General features: G+C 33.7%; 1 protein-coding gene across 6 annotated transcripts in view; it reads right to left on the reverse strand.

The window, feature by feature from the left end:
- Cdh18 (cadherin 18) overlaps window positions 1–14,437 on the reverse strand; it is an 845,179-nt gene that overhangs the window by 179,260 nt on the left and 651,482 nt on the right. For all 6 annotated transcript variants that reach the window (XM_052743062.1, XM_052743063.1, XM_052743064.1 and 3 more), the window contains one exon: window positions 10,443–10,562. In XM_052743062.1, coding sequence (XP_052599022.1) covers window positions 10,443–10,562 — 120 coding nt within the window. The remainder of the gene's footprint in view (window positions 1–10,442; window positions 10,563–14,437) is intronic.

Here is a 14,437-nt window from a genome sequence, read left to right on the forward strand (position 1 = left end):
TGTAACTAAGACAGGAGCCAGCAGTGTGATCTAAATAATGATGTTCAACGTTTGATAAAACCATCAAGTATTTGTCAGAACTAAACTACTGTAACAACAAGGAAGCCAGAAGATCTGTTGAACGGAGCTCCACCACATGGTAAAATCAGAGAAACAATGGAATATGCAAAATGAGTCAGAGACAGGGAGTGCAAAGGCTAATATATGTTAAAGGTCCTTTACCCTTTCATGTTTCAAATATTTTACAAAATATTGTGTTGCTTTGCCCCATAGTGTCTCTTAGGAACTACTTTCTTTCAAATCTTTTCTGAATTTGACAAAGTGATAGAATGTTCTCTCAGTAAACCCATGCTGAGATATACTTCTGAATCACTGCATTGCATTTATCTACAAAGGAAGTATAACCTTCAGCATTGGGGGCTGATAAGAATCTGATTTTGCTTATTACGTATTATGCTTATTATGGATCAACTGTTATTGTATTATTAAAATGTAGTGATAATTTTTCAAACAAGAAAACACTATTAATATTTTATGAATTCTAATACATATTTTTATGGAATCATGTAAAGTTATAACAGATATACAAAACTTTTATAAATACACTACATATTTTCTAAACATTCAAAGCAGAATTCTTCCTACTTTTTAGTGATTGTTAAAATAAAATAAACTTGCCTTGATTAAATACAACAGAAAATGTTGATGAGCTATCTTAAGTAAGAATGTTGAAAATTAGCCTTAAATTGTATAATTGTGTATTTCTCTTGTTTATGATTTATGTAAAGGATTTCTTAAACATGATTAGAAAATAAGCTGGCAAAATTATTTTGAGTTCCAAACCCTCTTTAACACTTGTCAATTAAGTTATAGGGTCTTAACTTTCCATATGGGATTTTCCTACGTATTTGATTCTCATCCCATCCCCTCCAGTTCCCTGCTCTTCCTTCCATCCCGTTTGTCAGCTCTGTTTTCTTCCACTTTCAGCCTTTTTGTCTAGTCTGACAGTCCCCTCCCTAGTTTCCTTGTCTTTAACATGCTTCCTTTCATCTGAGTTCACAGTTAAGGAATAGTTTCAGCTAGGGTATGACAGTGAACGTGGTTATTTGTCTTTCTAAATCCAAAGAGTTAACTTGGTGGACAACTTTTTACAATTCCATCCATTTTTCTGGAAACCTCATTTTTGTTTCTGGCTGGACAATATTCCATGGAATGAATGTATTCTATTTTATTATGTTTTTATTTTCCTTTCATCTGTTGTTGAACATCTAGACTGATTCTATTTTCTTCATACTAGAGAAAAACTACTATAAGCAGGGGTGCACAAGGGTCCCTGTAAAAGTTTGTAGATCACATTGTTTGAAAATTATTTCATATCAATTTCCTTAGTGGATATACTACTTTCCACTCTGTCCAGCTGTGGATAGGGTTCTTATTTGCTCATATCTACATCAGCATACATTTTCATGATGGTCGCTATTCTGACTGGGGTATGATGGAACCTCAAAATAAGTTATAATGACTTTCCCTAATAGTTAAGGATACTGAAAATATAAAAAAAAATTCATAGGCCATTTTTATTCCTTTTTTAAAAACTCATTTTTTTATTTTCAATTATGTATATGTCTTCGTGTGTGTAAGTGCACATGAATTTAAGTGTTCTCTGAGGCTAGAGCTGATAGACAGCCTAGAAGCTGAAGTTACAGGTGACTGACTATGAGCCACCAGACATGGGCATCTGATAATAAGGTCTTCTGGAAGAGCAGCATGTACTGTGTTCTTAAGTGCTGAGCCATCTTTCTATATCTCACTTTCTATTATTTTGATAACCATGTATTTACTTCATTGGCAACTTTATGAATTAGCATGTTTTTGTGTCACTGTATGTCTATTTATTATTATTTTAATTATTTGTAACACTTTACAGATTCTGAATACAAAATCCTTGAGTGAAATATAACAGGAGGTGATTTTCTGCCATTTAGTAGCCTGTTGAATCCTTTGATCATTTCTTCGCTGTCCTTAAGCGTTTATGTTCTTGTGATTCCATTTGTCTGTGTTGTCTGTGTTATTGCGGTTCTATGAAGAAATATGTTTCCTCTGTCTATGTCAGGAAGGGTTTTCCTGCACTCCTTTAGCAGTTGCAGGGTTCACAGTTTAAGTGGATGTTTTAGATCTATTGGAAGTTATTCTAGTCTTAAAACAGAACATATACTACACCTAAAATTCTCTGAATTTGATAGGCACCTTGTAGCTGGACAGATACAAGATCAATATACACAAACCCGTAGCTTCTATAGGCACAGAAAATTGCATTTCTGATAAAGAGACCAAGAAAAGTGATGCTGTTCACAAAAGGATCAACACGTGTTGGAATAAATCTAAACAAAGGGTTGGGAGACCTCCGTAAGAGGAATTTTATGATGATGAAAAACAAATTGAAGAAGCCACCAGATGGTGAAATTCAGCCCTATGCTTCTGAATTGGCAGGAGTTATATCACAATAAGGGCTGTATTGAAAGCTGAAGAGATTCACTGCAATCCCCCTCAAATGTCCAAGGACATTCTTTATAGAACTACAAAAAAAAAAAAATATTAATTCTAGGATTCTTAAGGAAGCTGAGAAGAACCCAGATATCTAAAGCAACCTTCTTCTAACCAGGAAGAACACAAAACCAATACAGCAAATGAGTTTAAAACACAGTACTGATCACAGTGTTAAAAAGACCCTGACACTGGCACAGAAACGTACCAGTAAACCATTGGCACGTTACGAAGAGACAGAGGTAAATCCACACAGCTATACACAATTTTTGACAAACTGTCAAAAACATGCACTGGAAAAGTGGGTAAGCTTTTCAATAACTAATGCAAAGAAAAGTGAATATGTACTTGCAGAAGAATGAAATTAGATTCTGATCTCCCACATTGTTAAAAAAAAAAAAAAAAGAACAATTGAAATGGCAACTTCCTTACTTGGGGGAAAATGTTATAGAAATCTATGCTAAATACTTCTTTCAATGGAATTCATTTTTTTTCCATTTCAGATAACACTACTCCAAAGACATGACCATCCTCTATTTAATGGTAATGAAATCTTCTTAATCTTACAGGATAAAATGAGGAGGGCGCTGAACACCTTCATTCTGCCTGAGACTGAGCTAAGAGCATTTCATTAACTTTGTCAAGATATCTACACAGGTACCACCAGTATAAATTTATATACACTGAAATTGGAATTAAAACTTTCAGGAATCTGACCTATTTAATAAGTATTAAGTTCCACTTTTGTATCAAAGCATAAAGTATCTCCAAACAGATATCTTTAATAAAGAATATTATTTCTTGGAAAATATTATACATAAATGTCACATTGAATATTTTAAATGAACTAATTAAAACATGAATCTATTAAGTGTATAAATATTGTGGTAGGATGACCAAGTGAACTTTTTCACTACATCTATTACATTTCATACTTAAATAATTAGTGATTGGACTTGAGCCTTTAGAACTACGTTACCATAAGCAGAAATCTCTGTATTGTATGTGAGGAGTTTCCTGTCCTGTGGGATAGATATAATTCCTGCAGAAGTGTGTGATTAACAAGAAATTTGGTGTTCAGTGTCTGCATTTTAATATAAAACAACACAAAATATTTAAGTGCTAAACCATACTAGGAGTGAGTGCTGAAAGCAAGTGTAAGTAGTGCTGTGTATAAAATTAAAGTGCATCATTAAAACTGTATTACTTTTATATGCCTGAAAATTGAGCATGCTATTTATAAATGAAATAATTTCAAATGCGTACAAGTTATAAATAAACATGCTTACAGAAATTAGTATATATATATACATATATATGTATATATATATCATCAGTTGATACAAACAATTAAAATTCAATTTCATAAAATAAAGATAAAGTTGAAAAAAATTGGCTCAACCATTTATTGTGTATCAAAAGCTAACTCTGGGATATATATGCGTGAGTGACATCATTGTAGAATGACAGAATAGATACTACATTTTAATAAAGTGTAAGTAGATTTGACTTCACATGTGGTAAGCCAGTATAGAATTCTTAATTGTTCTTTATTCCTGACTTCTGCTCTATCTAGATTTTCAAATTTCCTAAACTGACCATCATGAGAAATAAAAACATTTGTAGCAGAGACTTTTCTTCTGTGCCTCAGCAGAAATTAACATAGAGTGCCTTCTGTTAAAAGAACCATCAGGTCCCTATCAGAGGAAAGACTGTTAAATAGATTTCATTCCCAATCAAAAACTGCACACTTGTGGTGTATGTAATACTTAATTTCTGCTCCTAAGACACTGGGAAGGCATCTCCTTCATCTCTGCTTCTTTGGCCTAGATAATGAAATTAGATTCTATATGACATCAATGGGTTATTCAGCTACCGCTGTCACCACCTCATAGAAGAACAGAAGTCTTCAACATCGTCGTTTACTTCTAATGGTATTGACACTATAATGACAGCATTGGATTGAGATATGTGTTATGTTAAAAAAAAATGATCCCCATATACCCAACCACAGCAACTTTCCTAAAATATCTTGCTCAAGTGTTTCTGCTTTCAATTATAGCAAATATAGTTATTTGCTTATTCTACACCAATGCTTCATTCATAATCTGTTATAAACAGTACATTTTTGATATTTTGTTGCTATAAATTTTTCTACTTTTCAATTGTTAATTAATGTTTAAAATAATATTTTAGTTGGTACTCTTGAGCTGCCTTATATACTGAGAAATATCACATTGACTATAAGAAAGATTGCACATTTTATAAATTATTTACAAGAGTTTTGATTCACAGTACTAATTAATGGAATTTCAGTTTAAATTCCACATGTTATTAAATATTACCTATGCAATATGTTGAATGAATAATCTCATCATTCATATCTTTGGATACAGGTATTAACATATGGTTTCTACAATAGAAAAAGAAAGACACTTTGGGAACTCATTACTATAAAATAGAGGTGAATACCAAAATGTACCTTTTAACATAATGAAAATAAGGCAGTACCAGTACTAATTTTTAATGATAAGCACTGAAATCTCAATGTAAGTAGGGGAGAAAAGTTAAGGTATACATTATTATAATTGGTCTTCAATAAAAGTAATTGGGAATGTGTTGAAAAGGATCGTTCAATTAGGAGAATGGAATTAAGTTATACTATTAAAATACACCTTTTTAAATGACTTTGTAAATGCTTCTTATGTAACACCATATCATAGAAACTGATTTTCTAATTTTCTCTATGTCTGTTTATATTTTAGTCCAGGCATTTGGAAGCACAGTTACAACTCGATTCATTAGTTCTAAGCATGTTTAATTGCATGGTAATAAGGTTTTTAAGCACAAGTAGCCAAAATATGGAAACTTTGAAGAAAAAAAAATGAGTATTTATCTTAGAACTCTTCTAAGCACTTTCTGCAATAACTGTTTAATCCATTACTGACTTAATGTAACTTTAAAAATATTTTCTTTCATTACTGGCGTGATAAGCAGGAAATAGACCCACAAGTCCTATAATGCTTTAGTTAGTGAAATACTGATATTAACACAGATCCCTATGGAAGCATACATTTTCTTTAATATGCTACACATTTTGAAGAGAAGGAAAAAAAGGAGAACTAAGAGCTAATAGAATTTAATGCATTAGGAACTGTGTGAGAGTCTATTTAAAATTCTGTGTTAACCATTGCTTGTTTTACCTGATATATATATACCCAAATGCTAACTGCATTTAAATGCTATGTCACCAATATCATGGTGAAAAGAACTTCTGTAAATGCAAACTAATGCAGCATACAAGGCAGCCAATCACCCTCATTTGCATTTACACCCTTAAACATATGCAATAATTCAGATACTATGATACATATAGAAAACTGATATTCGTAAATATAGTACTGAATAGAGTACTAAACTTGAAAACACATTTCATGCAGGATGCTTTTATTTTAACTTATTCTTAAATAAATAGAACATTTTTCTTATACAAAAACTTCTGACTAATATGCAAAACATGAATGGATTAAAGATTTATTCTGGTACATATGTGCCTATACACAGGTATAGGTGTGGAAAAAATTAAACACAGCAATGCTTATTTCTTTCATTGAGACAGTTGTGTAAAGCAGAAATGTTCAAAAAGAGGAACATATTTATCAAATAATTAAGTGATTCAGTTTTCAACAAATTTTCAGTCAAACAATAATATAAATAGCCTTTTGTGGTGTATACATGGGCTATAAAGAGGGTGCCGAGAGAAAGACAAATAGAGCTTAAGCTTTAAGCTGTTTCCGCAGAGAGTAGACACAAAGAATGGTGTGGAGAGGAAGATAGCTCAGGTTGTTTATGCTAAGATAAGATACTAAGATCAGGAGATGATATCAGTGCATAAACAATTTGTAAATAGGGTGCTGTGGGATGGTCTGTATGTCAAATGTGTTGCTCTGATTGGTCAATAAATAAAACACTGATTGGCCAGTAGCCAGACAGGAAGTATAAGTGGGACTAACAGAGAGGAGAATTGAGAGAACAGGAAGGCAGAGGGACACATGGCCAGCCGGTAAGCCACAAGCCATGTGGCAAGATATAGATTTATAGAAATGGATTAATTTAAGATGTAAGAACTAGATAGCTAGAAGCCTGAGCCATTAGGCCAAACAGTTTAAATAATATAAGTGTTTGTGTGTTTATTTTATATGTGGGCTGTCAGACTGCCAAGGCTTGGTGGCACCCAGAGAGAAAAAACTCCAGCTACAGAAATGATTGGTTGCTTCCTTCACCCTCTCCTAGAGTTCTGAGGTTTTTGCTATAAAAGAGGCTTACTGCCTATCAATAAAGGAGTTCTTGCTTGACTTGACTCCCTACTGTGTCTGATTGTCTCCAGGTAAGAGGGAGGCTGGGGAAAGGGCCTAGCAGCTCACTTACCTTTCCTTGGTTCCAGGCCACCTATTCACAGGTGACCTAAGTTTCCGGTGGGGCAGGACCCCACAGCCATACATGGGCATTTTAATTACTAGGTTCATAAGAATTTTTCCCTACTTAAATATCTCAAAACTAAAATAATTTGTGTTGTGCCCAGATTGCGACCCCCACGGAGACCACCAAAGATGAGCATGCTGGAATGCAAAAGCAAGGTTTAATTTGGAATATCCAAAAGCATATCCAAAAGCAATACAAGCCTAGGCAGGGACTTCGTTCAATACATCCAACATAGTGGAGGCTGGAGGAAGTCCCTACCTATCTGCAAGCTTAGTTTTTAAAGGGAAAAATCACAAGGTTACATCATTTAGGGGTGCTAGTACGGGTACATTTCTGATTGGCTCACTTCTAGGGGCTTTCTAGAAATCATGGCTTAATCTTACCTCTAAGGGAGTGGTTACCCGCCACCATTTCTCATTGGCTGCCCTGAGGTCAGAACACTTCTGTGGTCAGTTACCCTGGAAACCAGGGAGAGGACATTCCATAGTCTGGCAGTCATTACTTCATGACTACCTTGTGACTCCGTACTTTTACACTTCCCAGTTTCTGGAATCTAGACTGACTTGTTTCAGTAAGTATTGGCCTGTTCCTAAAAGGAGAAATCTTAGGCCTTAGTTTTTGGGTGAAAGCATTTTGGTCTTATTTCTAAGATGGCTCATTTTGGTCTCACACTTGAATGTCACGTAATAAGGTATAACACATTAATGGTGTTTGCTTTATTATATTCATTTTTACTTCATCAATAAAATATTTCAGTCTATACTATGATTAAAATGTATAAAACATGGATACATGAATACTTTTGTGCAAGTTTATCCTCCACTTATAACTCTCTCTTTGCATATTGGTTCTACATTGTCTCGTCTGGGGAAATAGAGAGATACGGGATGTTTTAGGTCTATTCCTAGCAGTGAACTTGAATGCTGGAACCCCTTAGGGAAAGGCATGTAGATTACTTAGTCAAATCCTCTTATAAACATGATAATAAAACACGACTAACAATAATCTAGTCACATTAGGTGTTGAAAGTGTACTTAAGACTCGAATCTTCTTACTGGTATGCACTTCATTATATAAGAGGATTTGAAACAGACCTGATTTGAAACCATAGAGCTGATGAAGGATTTCTTTCACAAAAAAAAATCCTAGCACCAGCCATGAGAAACCTTCTTTGGAATGGTTGGTCAGGGTAGTCCAAGAAACTTCCTAAATAATATAAACTATTGATGGAGTCTTTCATTGGCTCTCAGACTTTGAAGGTATATTCCTATTCCTAAGGACACTGCATATGCAGGCCACAAAATTGTGATGATTCCAGCTACACCTGTGCATGAAAACCTTCTTTCTGCAATGTATTTTCTAGAGGCCCCAAAAACTACTATGCAAACTCTCAAAATCTGTCCTACTCAGCTGCAGAAGTTGTGAATCACAACAATGACCAGCATGTCAAGATATCTAGAAATGTACAATAAGTGACATTCCCTCCTTGATAGTATTTAACAGCACAGTAATTAGACTGAAGTTCAGTCAACAGGGAGGAAACCATGCCTAGTACTGGAAACATAGCTATTTCCCAGGGTTAATAAGGTCATGGACTTTAGAAAAAGTCTGCTACTATCAATTTGCTAGACCAGCATATGTCCTTATTATATTCTTACTCTTATCCTTACAGTCACAGAAAAGTATAGGACCCACCCCCCTTCACAAACACACACCATTCACAGAACCTTCTCTTTACAGCAAGTAGAGACAATCACAGAAACAGTAAGTGGACACAATACACAGATCACGAGATCTTGGGGAACCCAGCCCCAATGGATACATCTAAAATCACAGCTCCTGTGTCAACGGCTTAGGGAATGTCTCATTAGAGGCAACAAAAGAATGTAAGAGACAAAATATCAGGAAGTCTGCTGTGAAAGACTCTCCTAGAAATGACTATATAAACAATAAACATGCTAATGTGGAACAGGGAAATTTCATGAGTTTCTACCTTTAGACTAAATCTATATTCAACTAATGACTGCTGGGAGAGGGAGAATTAGCCACTCTCAGGAATGAGTTTCCTTAACTAATTAACCAATACAAAGTTGTCAGACACAAAAGCATACAGAAGCACACACAGAGAGAGAAAAACAGAGATAGAGAGAGAGCAAGTGCATGCAACAAAGTCAGCAAATAGTATTTAGATATTTGTGCATCCTTGTCTGTAACAATAATTGTAAAAAGAGGGGCTATCAATTTGAGATTGGGGAACAGCACAGGAGGGTGGCTAGACCATACCTGGGAGTATCTAGAAGGAGGAAAGGGAAGGGGAAAATGATGGAATTCTATTTTAATTCATAAATATGTTAAATAAATATATAAATGGGTTAATTATAGGCCATGTAATGTGTTAAAGGAGACATCTAAGAACAGACACATCTTCTTTAGTCATAGTTAGAGGACTGTTAACTTTCCACAAAGGTTCTATGTTAATGGAGTCAGAGTACACACATGGATGTTCCATGTTCACTGAGTCAGAGTGCATCCATTTTACCACAATATCCACCGGGGCTGACTAGAGCTTCTTGAACTTCTACTTTTTTTTGCAATCCATTTTGACATTCTTTAAAATTTGTAAAACCTGAAAGTTGCATGTTAAACATGTGCGTATTTTGGAAACCAGTACTTAGTTTCCTTGTTTTAATGGAGAGAGATCACTTAGCCAGGACATTTGCTTTCTGTATCTTTTGATATAGGATGAGGAAACAAGACTACTGTGTACTGTTCATTGAAATTTTGGGGTGATACAATATCAGTGTTTACCAGAATAAAAGGAAGAAAGAGAGAATTCACAAGTTTATCTAATTAAAGAAAGACATTTAAGATTTTTGGTAATTATGTTAATTTCATTAATTAATACAATATGAGAGACCTGAAAGAATTTTAAATTCAGAAAAATAAATCCCAGGTGAAAACACTGAAGTACCTCATTGTAATGTATTTCATATATTTATAAGTAGTGTATATATACATATACATGAATATCTTCATGTGTGAGTACCAGAGCATATATTTTGCAACTAAATTTATATAAGGTACTAGAAAATCTATTGAGTAATTATCCATCTTTGTTAGAAAATTAAAAGTAATATGTAAACCAAATGTTTGACAATATTATTTAATTAATAAAATATTCAATATTTCTTTTCAAAAGAGAATTATTTAAATGTTATAGTAATATTCAATAGTAATTTTAACAGGTACGAATAAAAGAATTAAACAATTACCTTTATATTTCCACTGCCTTAGGAAAATAGTTGCAAATTTAAATGTATTTAAATGTCATTATCTTACAAAGAGCAAATATAAAAGAGCATCACTTGTATTATTAATAAAAGCACTTGCACAGCAATGTACATAAATTCACTAACCTGTTTTAGGATCCACAGAGAAATAAGGTTGTCCTTGCAGGATACTGTAAACAACACGGGCACTGTTTCCATAGGTGGGGTCATCTGCATCTGTAGCTGTCACCTGTAGAACAGAGGTACCTGTGCATTCAGGAAAACAAATTTTAGTGTGTGATGGCATTTAGCACATGACTCATTTGAACACAGTAAAAGGGTTTGTTTCAGTTTCAATGCATTACTAAAATGACTATGTCCTATTAATTTTAATTCTTCTTTTAAGATTTATTTTTACATTTCTTTGTATTAATGTGAATGTGTATCTGTATATGGGTATATTCATGTGGAAGAGCGGGTGCCCACAAAGCCAAAAGATGGCATTGGATACCCCAGCACTGGAGTTATGGACAGTTTTGAGTTACCCAACATAGGCAATTGGGAACTGACCTCAGGTCTTCTGGAAGAACAGTCAATGCTCTTGACAACTGAGGGAGCTGTTCAGCCCCTTATAAATTACTTCTGAGGTTTGTGTAGTAGATATATTGCTTGCTTTCTCTCCATAGTATCAGTAACATGTAAACTCAAATAAAATACATGCTAGATGTTGTATTATGATTCCTTAAATAATGACAACATTGAAAAAGTTCTTCTTGATATTTTCTTAATAAGAATGGGCTTTTATTGATGACCTTAAATAAAGTAATATTGAGTATTTTGTTAAATCAAGAGTACAATGAGACTATGCAGTTCATGAGTTTTTAAGAACATTCTTATAAACAACGATTGGATAGTGTGTTATTAAAGTGAGAAGTTGAACAAATGATATTATCAGTGAAACAGCCACTCAACCCATATTGTATCATGTATTCATTTATTGATTTATTTTATATACATTACTTGGAATACTCAGTCTCAAACTACTATGATTGATTCAAACTTCATTTATTTTGTGGCTCCTATACAATATGGACATAATTGTCTTTAAAAACAAATACTAAAATAATTTTGTGAAGAGCAGTCACTTTAAAGTAATTAATAAATATTACAATGTTTATTTTGGGATGTACTCTCCTGTTTTTTCTTTATACTTTGAGAACCATGTGTTTCATTAAATAATCTGTTTCACATGGGAATTATTCTTAAGTTAAAATTATTCCCCAGCATATGACAGCCAACTATTAAGGGTTGTTCAACTTTATGATTAGTGGGTAAATACTTTACTCTATTAACAAAGTTAACTTTACAAATTATCTTATGATGAATACTTCACCACTAGAAAATATTATCTAACACTTAAAACTGCATATCAAAGAAAAACATTTCAACAACCAAAAGAGCCTTCATGGAATTTTGTATTAATTCTGGTTCTTGAATATAGAGTGGAACCATTTTCTGTTGTAAATTTTGCAAACATTTATTCTAATATCAGTCCACTTCAAAATTTTATTTCCATGTTGAAATCCAGGCACAGAAATAATCAAAGTTGATTCTATTCTCCAAGGGTTCCTTGAACTCCTGAGAGATTTAGTAAACTCACTTGAAATTCTTTATTTGCAACGTAAGTGCATATAAATGTCTAATAATGTAATAAAAATTTAAGACATATTTTGGTTTATACAATGAGAATCTGAAATAAATATAGATGATGAAGACTAAGTCACATCTACATCTTAAACTGCAGATTAGTGTAATACACTGGGAACTAAATCCTGGCAGTGGTTCAGAGAAACAGTTGATACAAACTCTAATGTGATGAAATATGTGAATGCAGCTGCCTTTTTATAAAATAAATTCAGGGGGCTGGAGAAATGGCTCAGAGGTTAAGAGCACTGGCTGTTCTTGCAGAGGTCCTGTGTTCTATTCCCAGCAACACATGGTGGCTCACAACCATCCGTAATGAGATCTGACACCCTCTTCTGGCATACAGGCAGAACACTGTATACATAATAAATAAATTTTTTAAAAAATTAAAAATAAATAAATAAATAAATAAATAAAAAATTCACAATTGTACTATGACCCAGAAAACTGGGCTAAGGCATTTATGACAAGTAAAGAAGTATATTAATATACAAACATTTTATCAATATTTGTAGAACAATTGTTTGCCATTGTCTCATGCTGGAAATAGACCAATTGTCTTTTAGTAGGACAATTATTAAGCTGTAACACACTATAATATAGCATGTTACTCAAAAAAGAATGGAAAGTGAATTGGCTACTGATACATGCATTGACTTAAATAGATTTAAGTTTAAAAAGTAAATCTTGCATGATTTTTACATTGTATTATTTTGCTCATATGATGTTGAAAATTATACTAAGACCATATGGTCTGCGGGTCGGGATAGAAGGAAGAAGGTTTGGCTTGAACTTATAAGAAGTGCAAATTCTACTATGCGAAAATGGTTAAGTATTTTGAGGATGATGATTCAGTGCAGGATGGACTTGTAGCCCCCAGACAACAAACACTCAGGTTGCAATAGACTATGAGGGAGAAGCAGGGATCCAGTGGCAGAAAATCTATGAGAACCTTGGACACACTAAGCGTACTGAGGGAGAACATGGCCGTGAAAACACGGATCTCCCGTTTGTACTTTCTGCAGCTGTGAGACAAAACTGTTCTGCTGGATGAGTCACCTGCTTTACAGAAGTGTGAAACACTGAAAAGGAAGAAATGGTAGCAGTCCTCATTATTGACAGTTAAATCTTAGCAAGACTCTAAAATTAAAAACCAAGAAGAAAACAGTGAATAATTTCCTATGATGTTTGATACCAGATACATTGCTGAGTGAGGTAAACAAAAAAAACATGGTCCATGTTGATTGAATTTGGTACAACTTAATATTTTGGGAGACTCATATATTCCTAGTTTTCTACTTGTTGATGTTTAAAAATAAATTAATGGATGAATAATATTATTTTCCTTTAAAAGTTCATAGGAAACATCCACTTTTTTTCCCTTTTTTTAGATTGTTTTGGTATGTGTTTTATGTACATACCACAGTGCATTTTTGGAGGTGAGAAGACTTCTAAGTTTTTCCCTCAACATTCCTCTCAGAGTAGAGTATGCAACTTCTTCATTCATACATACATTTAGTATATAGCTAAATTGTGTGCATGATAAAAAGGAGAAAATTTCTAAATTTTCAAATGAAGATATATAGATTAAGGTCTCCAACTGCACTAATCTGTCAGGATGTTGAAAGTGGATTCTAATATTCTCTGAGAAACATTTTGTTTTGATTAATACTTATTAAACCTACATCACATTCCCCAACTCACTGGCTTTTCATTAGAGAAATCCTGCCTAAGTGGATGGAAACATTTTGTTTGCAGAAGCATTTCTGTGGAAAAGGGCAACTCTGGCAGTGCTGTATTCTGAAGTACATAAGCCATTTCCCATGCAGTATTGTACTCTCAGTATTTCCTGTGGCACACACTTGCTGTTCTCAGTCTAGGGATTAGTTCTCTCAGCTGATGTTTTATACAAATCTGAAAAGATTTAAATACATGAAAAAAGCTTTCAGAATATCTTTACAATATAACTTAAGTCTTTTTTTCCCCTCTGGAGAATCCACCTTGTCACTCTCTTCGCTTGGCTTTTCTTTGTTCTGATGCTTTTTAAATTTTGTCAAGTTTCATATCAACGAGAAACATATGAGTGGACTTCTTTGAAAGTCCCTAAAGACCAATTTGAAATATTTAACAAGGCTTTTTAATACCAAGCAAATACTCTCTGAGATTGCCAATTGCTACACATAATTTGTCAGAGTTCACAACTCTGTTAAAATCCCAAGAGAATCGAGGCTAAGTAAAACCTTTGGATAAAAATAAGCTGAAGATTTATGAAGGCTGAAAGTCTTCACTGAGGGAAGCTCTTAAGGCTTACGTCTCAGAAGACTTTCCCAGGATTTCAGGAACAAACAAGACTCATCAACACTGTATAAATTTTGTGCTACTAGACTAGAATTTCACTAACAGACTAATCACAGTGGACTTATAGTTGTTGTGGAATT

Source organism: Peromyscus californicus, unplaced genomic scaffold (assembly GCF_007827085.1).
Source record: "Peromyscus californicus insignis strain IS unplaced genomic scaffold, ASM782708v3 Scaffold_18__1_contigs__length_77618521, whole genome shotgun sequence".
Classification (NCBI taxonomy): Eukaryota; Metazoa; Chordata; class Mammalia; order Rodentia; family Cricetidae; genus Peromyscus; species Peromyscus californicus.